General features: G+C 54.9%; 1 protein-coding gene across 2 annotated transcripts; it reads right to left on the bottom strand.

Annotated features, from left to right (window-relative positions):
- Window positions 1–2,482: 2,482 nt before the first annotated feature.
- R3HDM4 (R3H domain containing 4) lies at window positions 2,483–10,764 on the bottom strand. Of its 2 annotated transcripts, none has more exons than XM_081091557.1 (8): window positions 10,635–10,764; window positions 6,639–6,793; window positions 5,886–6,010; window positions 5,338–5,461; window positions 5,096–5,181; window positions 4,613–4,698; window positions 4,472–4,527; window positions 2,483–3,500 (listed from the first exon to the last, which is right to left on the bottom strand). In XM_081091557.1, exons 1-8 carry the CDS (start codon window positions 10,715–10,717, stop codon window positions 3,397–3,399), a joined length of 819 nt encoding a protein of 272 aa, XP_080947683.1. In that variant the 5' UTR covers window positions 10,718–10,764; the 3' UTR covers window positions 2,483–3,396. The 2 variants fall into 2 exon arrangements, with proteins under 2 accessions (XP_080947683.1, XP_080947684.1); XM_081091558.1 differs by lacking the exon at window positions 10,635–10,764 and adding an exon at window positions 7,902–8,035.
- Between the last annotated feature and the right edge of the window lie 3,121 nt (window positions 10,765–13,885).

The raw sequence follows: 13,885 nt of genomic DNA, 5'->3' as shown, positions 1-13,885 counted from the left end.
TGAGCTTTGTGAGAATAACGAACACTGTTTCAACTCCAGTGAGAGATCCCGTTATGTGCTGCACTAATATCGTATCCAGATGGGTTGCCCTCAGTGGAAAGTATTTATATGCCCTGTAAATAGCCCTAGATTCGGCCCCTCGCTAATGCTGGCTTCGGCAGTACTGCACTAAAATTGGGACGCTACAGAAAAGATGAGCATGGCCCTTGCACAAGAATGCTACACAGACTCGTGAAGCGTTCAGTATTTTGCTTTTCTAATACTCGTGGGTGGGGAAACTGAGGCTGGATAAGAAAGTGCCTTACTCAATCGAGGGCCCTCCCAACCTCAGGCCCCATCTCTAACTCCTTCCAAAGCTGGTTAGTTCCATTCTGTGTTTGCTTTGCTTTTGTATTGTTCATCGGTGGGGGAAGTGAGGTGACTTATCCAGTTGAGGATCCTTCTGGGTTCAAACCCCATTCCCACTTCCTCCTCCAAAAAGCTGCTTCTATTCCTGCTAGACCCGCGCCAGTGTGGGAGGTCTTACCTCCTGGGATTGCAGGGAAAGGTGCACCAGGCGGAAGGCAAGGCCTGGACAAAGGCTTGGAGGCCAGGCAGCTTGGGAACCGAGCTGGGGAAGGGGGGCAAGAAGAACCCCACACAGCCCACTCCCTGAGACCCAATCCTGTCCTCTGGGAACCTGAGGATGTGTTGGGGTCCAACCCCAGCAGGTCCAGGGGTCCCCAAAGGTGTGGACGGAGTCGGCGAAGAAGGAATGACACGGAGACAGCCTTCAGTTGATCAGCAGCCTAGCCAGGATCTCTAGCCAAGTTCTGGTGGTTATTGTCTTGTTACATCTGTATTTATACCAGTCGATTTTAATCCTGTCAATTTCTATTCCAAAGGTTAGGGTGTTTCTTATCTCCATTCCAGGGAGTAAAGATTATGTAGCTTAAGGGTGATTGTTCATAGTTAACTACCCGCCTGGCATTTAGTTAAGGGGTTTTATTCCCTCCCTAACTTCAGGGGAAAATCCCTACCTGGGAAAACAACCTTTCTCAGAGAGGTGGCCTTGGTTAAAACACATAGCGCCAAGAAGGGGAGCAAACATATTAAGAACAGTATGCCATATACGCCAGGTCCCTTGAAACATATGCTGTGCAGGTGTTTCTTCCCTGAAGCGACTGTGTCAAGCAGCAAGGATGGACCGGCTTCCAGCAGGGATGGGTCCCCTTTACAGATGGGACCTCCGAGCTTGTTGGTCAAATATCTCTTTCTGTCCGTCCTCTGTACTGGCCATTTGGATTTCTGTTATTTAGTGTCTAAAACTATTTAAATGCATGTTAAAATGGAATACAGTGCACCCAGCGTCCACTGGTTTCTAACACGGTGCACCGATAGAAGGAACTGGACTCCTTGGGGAGACACACCAGCCCAGCCTGAGCATCATGTAATGGCAGAAAGTCAGAATCATGCTCAAGAAATAAAAACCCCACAGGAGTGGGTGGGAAGTAATTAACCAAAGAATTTATATGCATAACCCATGGACACAGACCATAGGATAGTGACGGCCTGAGGCGGGAGGTAGGGGAGCGGGGAAGGTTGCAGGGGGTTAGTGTGGGAAAAAGAGAGAGACAGGGGCCCCACCAGTGTGGCTCAGTGGTTGAGTGTCAACCTATGAAACCAGAAGGTCATGGTTCAGTTCCCAGTCAGGGCACATGCCTGGGTTTCGGGCTCAATTTCCAGGTTGCGGGCTCGATCCCCAGTGAGGAGGCAGCCGATCAATGATTCTCTCTCATCACTGATGTTTCTCTCTCTCCCTCTCCTTTCCTCTCTGAAATCAATAAAAAAAGAGAGACAGACAGACACGAGAGCCAAACTTGAAATCATTTCTATAACAAAAGTAGTACTGCATTCTAATCCAAAGTAGAAGTAAATACCCACGCCTCCACATTGCTATAAAATGATTGAATAAATCCATACATGGGGGAGGAGAGACAAACCTCCTGGGCAGAAATCCCCATAATTAATGTAGAGTCTCCGCCTTCAGGGAGGTGGAACTAAGGGACACTAGAGCCACTGGGAGTTGGGACAGGTAGGAAGGACCCTCCCCGGAGCCTCCAGAGGAAGCAAGGTCTTGGGACTCTTGAGTTGGGACTGCTGGCCTTCAGAACTGGGAGACAACAAGCCCCTGTTGTGTTCAGCCTCCGTGCGGGTTATTTCATTGCGGGGTGTGGTGTTTCGTGCTGTCTACCCCAGCCAACCTCACTCTAGTGACTTTTTGGAGGTCATACAACTGGGAAGTGGCAGAGCCTGGACATCGGGAAGGGCCAGGATGGCAGAGCCAACGCCCGGATGCTCCCAGCAGCCTCCCCACCACCTGCCTCGCCCTCCAGGAGCAACTCAGCTCTTCCCCCAGACCCACCGCCCTGTGATCAGGACCCAAGCACATCCTGAGCACCTATTGTGCCTCCCACCCGGCCCCAAAAGAAAATCCCACATCTGGAGACCAGAGCACCAGAAATTTATTGAATTCTTCACTTTTCCCAAAGCGCAACTAGCCACACATACGGCAGTGTGTGGAGGGGTGTCCCCCAGGCCTGCTTCTGTGGCCCAGGTCAGGGTGACACCCCAAAGCTATAGACCAGGGTCAAGCTGGGGGATGGGGTAGTGGTGAGAGAACATGGAGAGGGGAAGTTGGCAGTGGGAGGGTGGAGGCTTCTGGCTGGAAGTCCCAGACTCCCAGTATGAAGAGAGGAGAAAAGATGGGGGGAGGGGTTGTAGAGCAGGCAGGGCCCCAAGAGCCACCAAAAAGCACCCGGGGAGGAAACACACATTCCAAAGAGGGTAAAACCAGCCTTTAAGACACAGCTGCTGTCCTGGGTAGCAGGACACCAGCATGCATAATAACACGCACACGCACACACAACACGTAATGCTCCTGGAGTGAGGGGCAGCACCCCAGAGACCCCCCAATTCTAGCCAAAAACTGGGAGGGAAGTCAAGCAGGGACTAGAACAAAGCCCCTAATTTATCAGTTGGCGTATTTGGTTTTTCTTCCCAAAAGGAAAATTTAAAAATCTACAACACATCATCCCGAATTCATTAAAAGTCATAAAAACCTAGCCTCTCCCTCCTTGCGTAAGCTTCAGACTGGGCTGTGGAAGCTGACTGAAGGTCTCTCCACCCAAATACAAGTACCAGAGCAGGGAGTTACGGGCCCAGTATAGTCTATGGTAGCTCCAGCGCCAGCATTTACCTGGAAGAGCTGGGATGGGATGGGATGGGATGGGATGGGGCTAGGGTGGGAGTGCCACCTCAAGGGGGGCAGCATGACAAATTCTAAAATTAACAAACATTTTAGTGGAGGTATAGGGGATCTTGAAGTGAAGGGGGGGAGGGGCGGGCAGGCTGGCATCAGCTGCGTTGCTCCAGGTAAGCGGACAGGAGCAGCCCAGGAGGCAGGAAGTCCAGATGTCGATTGCTGACCTTCATCTGTCTTTTGCCCTCCAGGTTGGCACCTGCAAGAGGTGACAAGTGGGGTAAGAATGAAAAGAATGCAAGAGGCAGGGCCAGCCGCACTTGGGGTCTGGCTGACCGTAACAGGCTCACAATAACAGCTCCAAATCCATGAGAACTTCCATCTGCAACCGTTTCATCCTTTCTGTTCCTTATCCATGTTCAGACTGATGCACTGAGATACACAGGCCGGAGACCAAGGGTACGCTCAGCCTGGAACAAATGTCCTGCCTCCTCCCAGTTCGCCTGCTTCCATCCCTACCCTAGGGGTGACTCTGAAGCTCAGTCCCACCTGGAGACTTCTGCCTCTCTCCTGCTCCCCATCTTGCCAGGGCCCCTCCTCCGCTGTGTTCAGGCAACAGCTGGACTCCAGCAGAGAAGCACCCCCCAGCCAAGCCCCCCATCCATCCTGATCTATGAGAACAAAGACAAGCATGTGGATGAACCATCTTGGGGTTGCCATGGGAACTGTCTCCTAAGCGACTCTGGGCAGGAAACAGCGAGACAGACAGCAAAGGCCTACAAGCACCATCCCTAGAGAGCTGTGTCCCAAGACCACCCCCACCCCCTTTATAACTGGGGACACAGGCCCCAAGAAGTGGCACTTGCCAGAAGTCATGTGTGGCACAGCAGAGGGGAGTATGGCTAAATGAGGCCCCTACAGACACTGGGGTCCCCTCGAAGCTCAGCTTCATCACCCTCACATAGGCCCCTCTCTCCCTCTGGCTCTGAAGATGTGGATTGAGGTGGGGTCTGTGTCCACAGCATCGCCCTGTGTGAGGCCGGGACCACAGGGGCTCTGATGAATTAACGCAGAGTTCCACTACCACTGCTTTGTTCAGGCTGTCTCCCCGCCCCCCCACCCCCCAGAGGCCTCCCACTGAGTAAACAGATCCCGGGTAGCCTCGGTTTCTGTGGGCAGAATGGGCAGAACTGGCTCACTGGGAGGGTCCCAGAGCTGCCGGGCACTTACTGGCTGAGATGAGGTCCATGTACTGGCAGACAGCATGGAGTAGGAGCCTCTCGAAGCTGTGGAGGAATGGGCGGTGAATGGCCACGGCTGGAGTCATGGCACACATGGAGGGAGCTTGCTGCACCTGCCCCCACCAGTCACCTGTTGTCCAGCATGGCCGTGTACACGGCCTGGGGAGATACTGAGAAAAACCTCAGCAGCCGCTCCTCCCAGGTCTCCAGCGTTTCCTGCAGGAGATACAGGCCCAGGGTCAGGCTGACATTGATATCTGGGCCAGGCTGGCCAGGCACCCCCATGCCCAGGACAGTTTCCAGTGCTCAAAGCCTTGGGTTCAAATGTGGCCTCTGACCGGCAACATGAGGCTACGTAACGAGTGCCAAGAATTTCAGGCACTTAGAAATCTTCCTATCTTCTGCCTGGTGAACTCCTACACATCCTGCAGTGCCCACCTTCATTGCCCATGACCCTCCCACCCTTGACCAGCCCTGGGCCCTGCATTCTGATCACACTGGTGTGTATCCCACCCTGTTTCCACTGCAGCACGTGACTCTGTAACTGGTGCCCTCGTGCCACCCCCAACTGAAAAGTTAAGACAGGTAGGTGGGGGCCCAGCCTAATACTCACCATGGGGATGCGGCTCCTCTTGAGAACGGCTCGCAGACGCCGGCTGATGCGCTGGAAGCACTCTCGGGGGGTGTAGGCTGGGTCCTCTGCAAGAGTCCAAGGCTTTGGGCGGCAGCTGAAGCAAACTGCCTGCCCGCCCCCCCCACCGGGCTCCTCCCCACCTGTCCTAGTCCCGCCCCACACACTAGGCCAGGCCCCTATCCACAAGTCTGGGTCCCCCCCACCCCCCATGCAGGCCTCACCTTTCCTCCGGTCCACCCCCCGGCTAGGTCCCCTTCTCCGGCCCTTGCTCTTGCCCTCGTCCTCCAGGTATTGGAGGACCCGTTCCTGCTCCTCCCCAGAGCGGTTCATGAAGTCATTCCAGACCTGGAACAGAGGCAGGCAGGCGCTGGGCTAGTGACGGTGCATCTCGGGGCACAGCTTCCCCATCTGGCCAATGCACACAGCGGGCCACCAAGTGTATGGAAATCCTCCTTGTGGACACCTCTGCCCACGGGACCCGCCAGGAGTTTAGTTCATGGGACGCCTGAAGACCTGCTTGTCTGGGGAGGGGTAGCTATATGGATGAGCAGATGAGTCATGGGTGCTGGGAGGTTCTGGGGTGGGGTGTGGAGTTCCAGCCTGGTCTGGGGAACCCAGAGGCAGATTGAAGGGGCATCCATCAAGGGACCAGAGGTAGGTGGGGACTCCTGGTGGAGGCACTGGCACAGGCAATGCCTGGAGGTGGGAGCCAGAACAGAAACAGTGTGGCTGGAGCAGAGGGAGTGAGCGAGAGCGTAGGGAGCCCCACCTCTACATAGGTCTCATTGCTGCAGGCCTCCGCAAAGATGCCAGGTGATGCGGGGGGTGCCAGGTCCCCATCCTCCGGACCAAGTGTGTCCCCGTCTGTCTTCAGCAGGGTCAGGAGGTACTGGGCTAGATGGAAACAGATGGTCTCTGAGCTGGGGTGTGGCATTTGGGGTCCTCCAGGCTTCCTCCCTCTCTCTCTATTTATATTTTTTGTTAATTCTCATGGGGATATTTTTTCCATTGATTTTTAGAGAATGGGAGGGAGGGAGGGGGAGAGAGAGAGAGAAACATCGATGTGAGAGAGACACATCTATTGGTTGCTTCCCACACACACCCTGACTGGGGTCAGGAATTGAACCTGCAACTCAGGTATGTGCCCTTAACCAGGAATCAAACCCGAGACCCTTCAGTACTTGGGCTGACACTCTAACTTCTCTTTATTTATAGCTTTTATTCTCTGGATTGTACCAGCCTCCCCACCTCCACACTCCAACTGTCTCTCCCAGAAGGTACAGAAACCATCCAGCCTCCAGAAGTCCTCCTACCTCTCCCTGCCTAGTTGAACTCCTACACACCCTTTAAAGCCCCGGCTCCAATGTCTCAAGTTCCCTCTGGCCCAGCCCCAGGATTGCCCAGCTCAGGGTGAGGCCCATCGTAAGGGCAGCAGATAATTCCAACATGCATACCATTCTCATCGGAGACCTCGGAACCCCCAGGAGGGACCCCTGACCCCTGACCCCTGACCCCTGCTCACTGTTCTCTAGGCGCTGGAGGCTCTTCCGCCCTTTGGCCTTGGGCACAAGGTCTGAGTTCCGCACGGCCTGGTTGATGAAGTGCTGCTTCCGCTTGGAGGCCGAGAACCTCTTCACTTGGGAGCCAGCTAGAGCGGGCAGGCATCCCGAGAGGTGCCTGTGGGCCAGGGTTTAGGGCGGGGAGCAGTCCTCAGGGCCAAGACAGGCCAGGACGCCCAGGCAGAACCCTACCACTGCCATTCTTCCATAGTCCTCACCTGCTTGGTCCCCCTCAGCAACGGCAGCTCACCCCCTGCCGTGTATGCAGCCCTGGACCCTTAACATTTTTGTTTCATCGTCACATCACCCGAAATGCAGGCATAATTGTGATGACAGAGTAGTAAACGGAAGCTCAGAGAAGACCCTTTCCTAAATTCACACATCAGGTGGGTGGCTGAGAAAAGCTGCTCCCCTTTCCCCCAGGTTTCCAGATTTTAGCTGCAAGCTGATGAGGCCCAGAGTATACGGATTTGAGCACCACCATCCTCTGGGAGTTTCTCAAAGACGTGATTCGCCTGAGCCCAGCTTTCCCAATGTGCCCAGGGACCAGGACCAGGGAGGGGGCTGGGGTGCCCCCCTCCAGCTAATCTGCCCTCCTCAGAGCAAATGGCATTAACTATGGAGATGGATTAGCAGCGCCACCAAGCCTCCTGCTGGGGACCAGAAGGCCAGGTGCATAGGAGCAGCAGGGGGCTCTCGGATAGAAACCTCAAGGCAAGAGGGTGCTGGGGCTTTCTGGTCAGTCCCTGACAACACCAAACCACAGGATGGTTGGTCCCTGCTGGGCTCAGAAACCCTCACGGTGCGGGGCAATAGTGGATTCTGGCCCTTGAATGTCTGGGGTGCCAGGATCCCGCTCCCCATGTACCTTCCCTCATTCACTCCTGTCATTTCCTGTTGCTCCTCCAAAAAGCCACCTCTGGGCCTTTGTGCTGGCTGTGCCCTCTGCCTGGTACACAGTCCCCTAGACTCTGAATGGCTCACTGGCTTACTTCCTTTTGGCTTCTGTTGAAACTTCCTCAGTGAGACTGCAACCTCTTCCGTTTAATACCTTATTGCTTTGGTTTTTGGATCACCGTACATTCTACTCTCCACTGATGACTCCTCACCTCTCCCAATAGATCATAACCTCTCCTAGGGCACTCACAGCTAAACCTGGCATACAGTAGGTGCTCAAACACACACACACACACACACACTGCTGCATCAGATGTCCCAGAAAATACCTGTGGGTGCCTGTGAGTCTGGGAGAGGACATTCAAAGCCAAGAGAAGCTGGGACAGGCACCCTCCCCTGGCATCCCAAACCCCATCTGCTTGGTTTCCTCCTGTGATGGGGAGCTCACCCCCTCAGCCACACCAATGATCATAGCAACATCCCTGGGGTGAGCATTCACATATCAAGTCAGCACAGGATCCGACCTGAGAGTTGACTCCCGAAGCTCAAGCACGCCCACCCCAACCTCCAGATTCACCCATGGCCTCCCTGGGGCTCCAGGGCCTGGACAGAGTCCAGGATGGTAGCCTGGTTGGGCAGATAACAGAAGCCACATCCTGGGGGGAGCTATCAGACATCAGAGCAGGGCAGGACTCAGGGAGAGAGCTCCAGCCCTTATGGCATGGGCTCTTTGAGAAAAAGGGTTTCTGCTCCTCCAGAGGAGGAGCAGAGCTAAGATTTGAACCTGAGTCTGAACAGAACCCCCACATACAACAAAAGGAAGCCTCTTGTTTCACTTGTGGGTTCACAGAGATCTGTGGTGGGTTCCTCAGACGAAAGCCCATCTAGCTAAGACCCAACAGGCCCCTCCCCTGTTCCACCACCACCCGTGGCCCAGCTCTTCCTTGACCTGGTGTTGGAGACCCTGTCTGCCTTGTCCCCAGTCATTCAGGGGGCTTACTACCCTCTTATGGGCCTCAAGTGCTGAGTTGAGCACTGTCAAATGAGTCCACCATCCATTCAAGCTTGCTAACTTCAACCAGATTCCAGCAGGAGATAAGAAACATGTGGCTACGGGGTGCCTGGGTCCCTCCGCTCAAGACAGAGAGGACAAGGCATAAAGGGGGCGGGGCACAGTGTCCCAGTAATTCTTATTTGTTATAACAGCTGGGGGAGGGGTGTTGACTATCAGTGTAAACTCTACAGAAAATTATCTCTACCTGGCAAAACATCAATGCCCAACCCCATCTCTCCTCTGGGGGCTTCCTCTGCTCCAGCCACATGGATTCCCTCCATGTGCCTCAAACTGGCCAGAAACAACCCACCTCAGGATCTCTGCCTGTGCTGAGCCCTATGCCTGAAGCACCCTTTCCCAGCTCTTTCTGGCCTCTGCTCAAATGTCACCTCCCCAGAAGCCGCCTCAGCCCCCACTAGCCCAATCAGCCCTGTTTGCATGCTTCACCAGTTGGCATCCAAGATCAGCCGGCCCATGTACGTGTTTATTCCTTAGTCCTCACCTTCCTTGCTAGACCCGTGCAAAGAGGACACATGACGAAGTTGTCGTTTTGGTCTCTGCTGTGTCCCCAACACCGGGCCCACAGCGGGTGCTCAATAGCTGTTCATCTGCTCTCTGTGCCACCCAAAAGACCACTCTACAGATGGGGAGACTGAGGATCCAGAGCGGGCACCCGAGGCTTCCTGGACCAGCAGTCCTCAGGAAATGTGTGCCCAGTGGGCAGGCCCAATGGTGAACAGCTGCTAAGTCAGGTTGGGTTTGGGAGGACCAGATCCTATTGCCCCCAGTTCTGCTCCCTGAAATGGGGAATTTTGACACTGTTGCCCTGGGCAAATATCACCTCCCCTGACCTGTCCACCCCCCTCAGGGATGGGCAAGAGAGGAACCTACTTCCCTAGCAGGAAACCAAGAGGGCTCAGGGTAGAGATGACTCAGGCTGGGTGGGGCCACCCAGCAGTGGCCTCACCCCCCAAAACACAGAGGTGAGGGGCACTCCGTGCAGGTCAGAGTAACACACCTGGCAGGTAAATACCCAGGCTAACGCCTCTTAAAAGAGGTATTATCTCTCATTCCGGTAAATACCGATATATGTAGAGATCAGTAGGGCCACAGGTAAATGCCCAGATTAGATAACACAAGCTAATAATAAATAACAATAAAGTAATAACAAATATAATAAGACAATAAAATCCTTTAAAAATAATAATAAAATTACAATAATAATATGTTTAAGATAATGAAAGAATGGACACTCCTGTGCTGGGCACCTCAGGGGGCACAGGGTCACTGACCCCCAGCCTCTCTGAGGCCACTGTTGACAAGTGGGGAAACTGAGGCACGGGACCGGTGGACCACATCCTTTGAACCCTGGTGTTTCTGCCTAAACTCCAGGGTTCAAAGGAAATCTGGGACCCACCGGATCCACACTCACATGGGGGAGGGGAGTCTACACCCCATATGGGTTCGCTCCACCGGCTTCCAGGCTCCCTCCGAGGACAGGCGGGCTCCGGTGGACCGGGTTTTAAGCCCCTCCACCCCCGGTTAAGCTGGGTTTGTACCCGGAGATAAACCCGTGTACCCCGTGCCCCCAGGAAGGCGCTGATAATCCAGGTGGGGAGCCAGCCCTGGCTGTGGGGTGAGCGCCCGGCCTGGGGACAGAAACCCCGCGCGCAGACAAAAGCCTGCGGACACCACACAGCGGCCCAAGCCGAGCGGTCACAGGTGCTCCCAGGACCCCAGGCGGTTCGGCACCTGGGACTCCAGGACCCCGGGGTCCTCACACCCCACGCCGTGGTGCGCCCTCCGCCCCAGCCATACCCCGCGGGTCGGAAATGGGGTTTTCCCAGGGAAACACGCGGAAACAATAAGCCCCCCGCTCCCACCGGCGTCTGGAGGTGTCACCGAGGAAAGGGGGCGGGAGGGCTGGGGCTGGGGCTGGCGGGGAGGTGGAGGGAAGGGAGCCCCGGAGCCCCGGGGGGACGCGCCCCGCCCGCCCCATCGCGCTCACAGCGTCCGCCGCCCGCCCGGGACGACCCCGGCCGTCGCTGCCGCCTCCTCTGAGCCGCCCTCGGGGTTCTCCAGGGCGACCATGGCTCGGAGGTCGCCGCCGCCGCCGCCACCGGCCAGGCCTCCGCGGGCCGGGCAGGAAGTGACGGCCACCCGGGGGGCGGGCCGGGGCGGATCTCGGGGGCTGGCCGTGCGGGGCGCGGGCGCTGCCAGGAAGGCGGCCAAACCCCGGGCTGCGGCGGCGAGACCGAGGGGGAAACTGAAAAAATGGGGGGGTGCGGGGGTGATGGTTCGGCGGCCACAAACCCAGGCTGCGGGCGTGGCGGGGCGCCAGCCCCGGGGAAGGGGAAACTGGCGCCTGGGTAACGGGGAGGGACGGAGGAATGACTCGCTCCCCTCCCCTCCCCTCCCCTCCCCGGGCACCCACGGCCTTTTCCTCCCCCAGCTCCCCCCTGTCGTTAATGGCGGTGTAGCCCCCGAGCACCGGCTGCATGCCTCAGTTTACTCACCTCTGGAATGAGGACGTCGGGCCCTGCTCGGTGTGGCTCGGTTGGTTAAGCGTCGTCCCGGACACGAACAGGTGGTGGCTGAGTCAGGGCGCACACCCAGGTGGCGTGCAATCCCGAGGTCAGCTACATCCAGCAGGCGGGCTGTGGGCTGGGAGAGGGGGCTGGGGAGCCTGGGGGCAGGTGGGTGCAGGGAGGAGAATGGGGCACAGGGGGAAGTGGGTTGAGGGTGGGGGTGAATCAGCTGGTGGATAGGCTGGGAGGAGGTGTAGCCTGGACCCAGTGGTGGGGGCAGAGGACGCCAGCAATGGGTAGGAGGGGCTACAGAGAGGCACTGGGTGTTGGAGATGAGCACTGGAGGGGGATCCGGGTTCTTGCCCCACCTGTCCCCCGGATGGCTCTGCCTCTCCCTGCCTCAGTCTCTGGGTCTCAGAAGACCCCTAACGGTGCCCTCAAATCCTCACCATTCTGGCCCTGAGGGGTTTGGCTCAGTGGATAGCACGTTGGCCTGTGGACTGAAAGGTCCCAGGTTTGATTCTGGCCAAGGGCATGTACCTGGGTTGCAGGCACATTCCCAGTAGGAGGTGTGCAGGAGGCAGCTGATGGGTGTTTCTCTTCATGTTGTTTCTAACTCTCTATCCCTCTCCCTTCCTCTCTGTAAAAAATCAATAAAATATATATTTTTAAAAATCCTCACCATTCTGAAGTCCTCTCTGGTATCACCCCTCTCCTGACCCTTTCTTTCATTTGTGGGTCCTGAAGACCCTCCCAGGACATGCCCTGTGTGCATTGAGTGGACATTTGTGTGTGTGTGTGGGGGGGGGGGGCGGGGTGACCCTCAGTGTGGGCACAGACAAACCAATGGATGTTTCTCCCTTTCTGCCTTTAAAAAAATCAATTAAAAACACACTTATATCTTTGGGTGAGGACTAAAAAAAAAAAACCTAAAAAAAAAAAATTAGGGTGTCAGCACCCACCACTTTTGCCATTTTGAGTTTATTCATTTGACAGATGCCTCCTATTTCATGGGGCCGCCTCTGGGCTCTGTGGACCCAGCAGTGACCAAGACAGACCCCTCCCTCACCCACAGGGAGAGGAAGAGGAGCCTCTGGGTGGGGGTGGAACAAATAGCCAATGCAGAGTGGCCAGAGCAGGGAGATGAGTGGGAGGCAAGGGGAATAGAGGTAGAGGGGAGGAGCAGACCCCTGAGTCCAGTGGCTCTGTGATGACAGCTCTGGTTTTGGTCCCAAAGGCACTGGGGAGCCATGGGAGGACTTAGAGCACAGAATTAAACCTGCTCGAACATCCAGACTCCACCCTTCAGTCTACAAGGAAAGTGGGGAACCTACACCACAGGGATGCAACCTGCCAGATCTAGTCGGGTGCAAATTGTACAGAACAAATAACCCTATTATCTTAACAAAGAAGGAGCAAGGGGGGAGATTGTAGGCGTGGGGGTGGGGTGGAGGTGGAAGAGGGCATAGATGGGATAAATGGTGATGGGGAAATTTAAAAAAAAAAAGCAACGGAGGGAGGAGACAAAAAAGGAGAAGGAACAATTCAAAGACCACCCCCCCCCAAGAGCTTATACCATGTACCTTCATGTAGATAAATGTGCAAAGATGCAAAAGAAATTAATGGTGCTACACATCAGGAGAGAAGGAAGAGTGGGGAGGGGGCCCTGGGGCTACAAATGCTTGCTCTCCTGCTCTGGCCCATGATGAGTAGCTGCTCGATACATGGGCCAGTCCTAGAGTAAGCAGCCTGAGCCTTGACCTGACCGGGCCTCATTCCCAGAGAGTCTGGACTGCACTTTCTTCCAACCTCCTGGGCCCTTGGCCTGTCCATGAGCTGCTGCTGTTCCCAGAGCCCCCACCTGGAAGGCCCAGCCACCTGCTGAGTGCTCCCTCAGGCCCGTTCACCTCAGCAGCTGCCCCCACACAGTTCCTCTATCTCCATCTAACCTGTTCCTCTTACCATCCCACATGGATTTCTCTTCCCTGGTTTTTATTCTCAGTTCTCCAGAATAACTTTGAAGGTATAAGAAGGGCAAACAAGGAAACGTTCCTCTCCACCTGGCTCTTTGTACTCCCCCCCTGGAGAGAGTTGATGTGCTTTTTTTAAAAAAATAAAATAAAATCTTTATTGTTCAGATTATTACAGTTGTTCCTCTTTTTTTTCCCCCCATAACTCCCCTCCTCCCAGTTCCCGCCCCACCCTCCACCCTCACTCCCCACCCACTGTCCTCATCCATAGGTGCACGATTTTTGTCCAGTCTCTTTCTGCATCTCCCACACCCCTTACCCCACCAAGAATAGTCAGTCCATTCCCTTTCTATGTCCCTGATTCTATTATGATCACCAGATTATTTATTCACTTGATTCTTAGATTCACTTGTTGATAGATGCATATTTGTTGTTCATAATTTGCATCTTTACCTTTTTCTTCCTCTTACTCTTCTTAAAGGATACCTTTCAGCATTTCATATAATACTGGTTTGGTGGTGATGAACTCCTTTAGCTTTTCCTTATCTGTGAAGCTCTTTATCTGACCTTCAATTCTGAATGATAGCTTTGCTGGATAAAGTAATCTTGGTTGTAGGTTCTTGGCATTCATCACTTTGAATATTTCTTGCCACTCCCTTCTGGCCTGCAAAGTTTCTGTTGAGAAATCAGCTGACAGTCGTATGGGTACTCCCTTGTAGGTAACTGTCTTTCTCTTGCTGCTTTTAGGATTCTCTCTTTGT

This window comes from Myotis nattereri (assembly GCF_964212035.1).
Source record: "Myotis nattereri genome assembly, chromosome: 5".
Taxonomy (NCBI): Eukaryota; Metazoa; Chordata; class Mammalia; order Chiroptera; family Vespertilionidae; genus Myotis; species Myotis nattereri.
The sequence above is the reverse complement of the archived record's forward strand: the minus strand, read 5'-3'. Positions and strand labels throughout refer to the sequence as shown.

Excerpts from the sequence above, each read along its gene's own strand:
- R3HDM4 (XM_081091557.1), bottom strand. The coding sequence starts at position 10,717 with ATGGTCGCCCTGGAGAACCCCGAGGGCGGCTCAGAGGAGGCGGCAGCG. Across the intron at positions 5,182-5,337 it reads GGGGGTGGACCGGAGGAAAG|AGGACCCAGCCTACACCCCC; the intron begins GTGAGGCCTGCA and ends GGACTCTTGCAG. Across the intron at positions 4,699-5,095 it reads AGAGGAGCCGCATCCCCATG|GAAACGCTGGAGACCTGGGA; the intron begins GTGAGTATTAGG and ends TATCTCCTGCAG.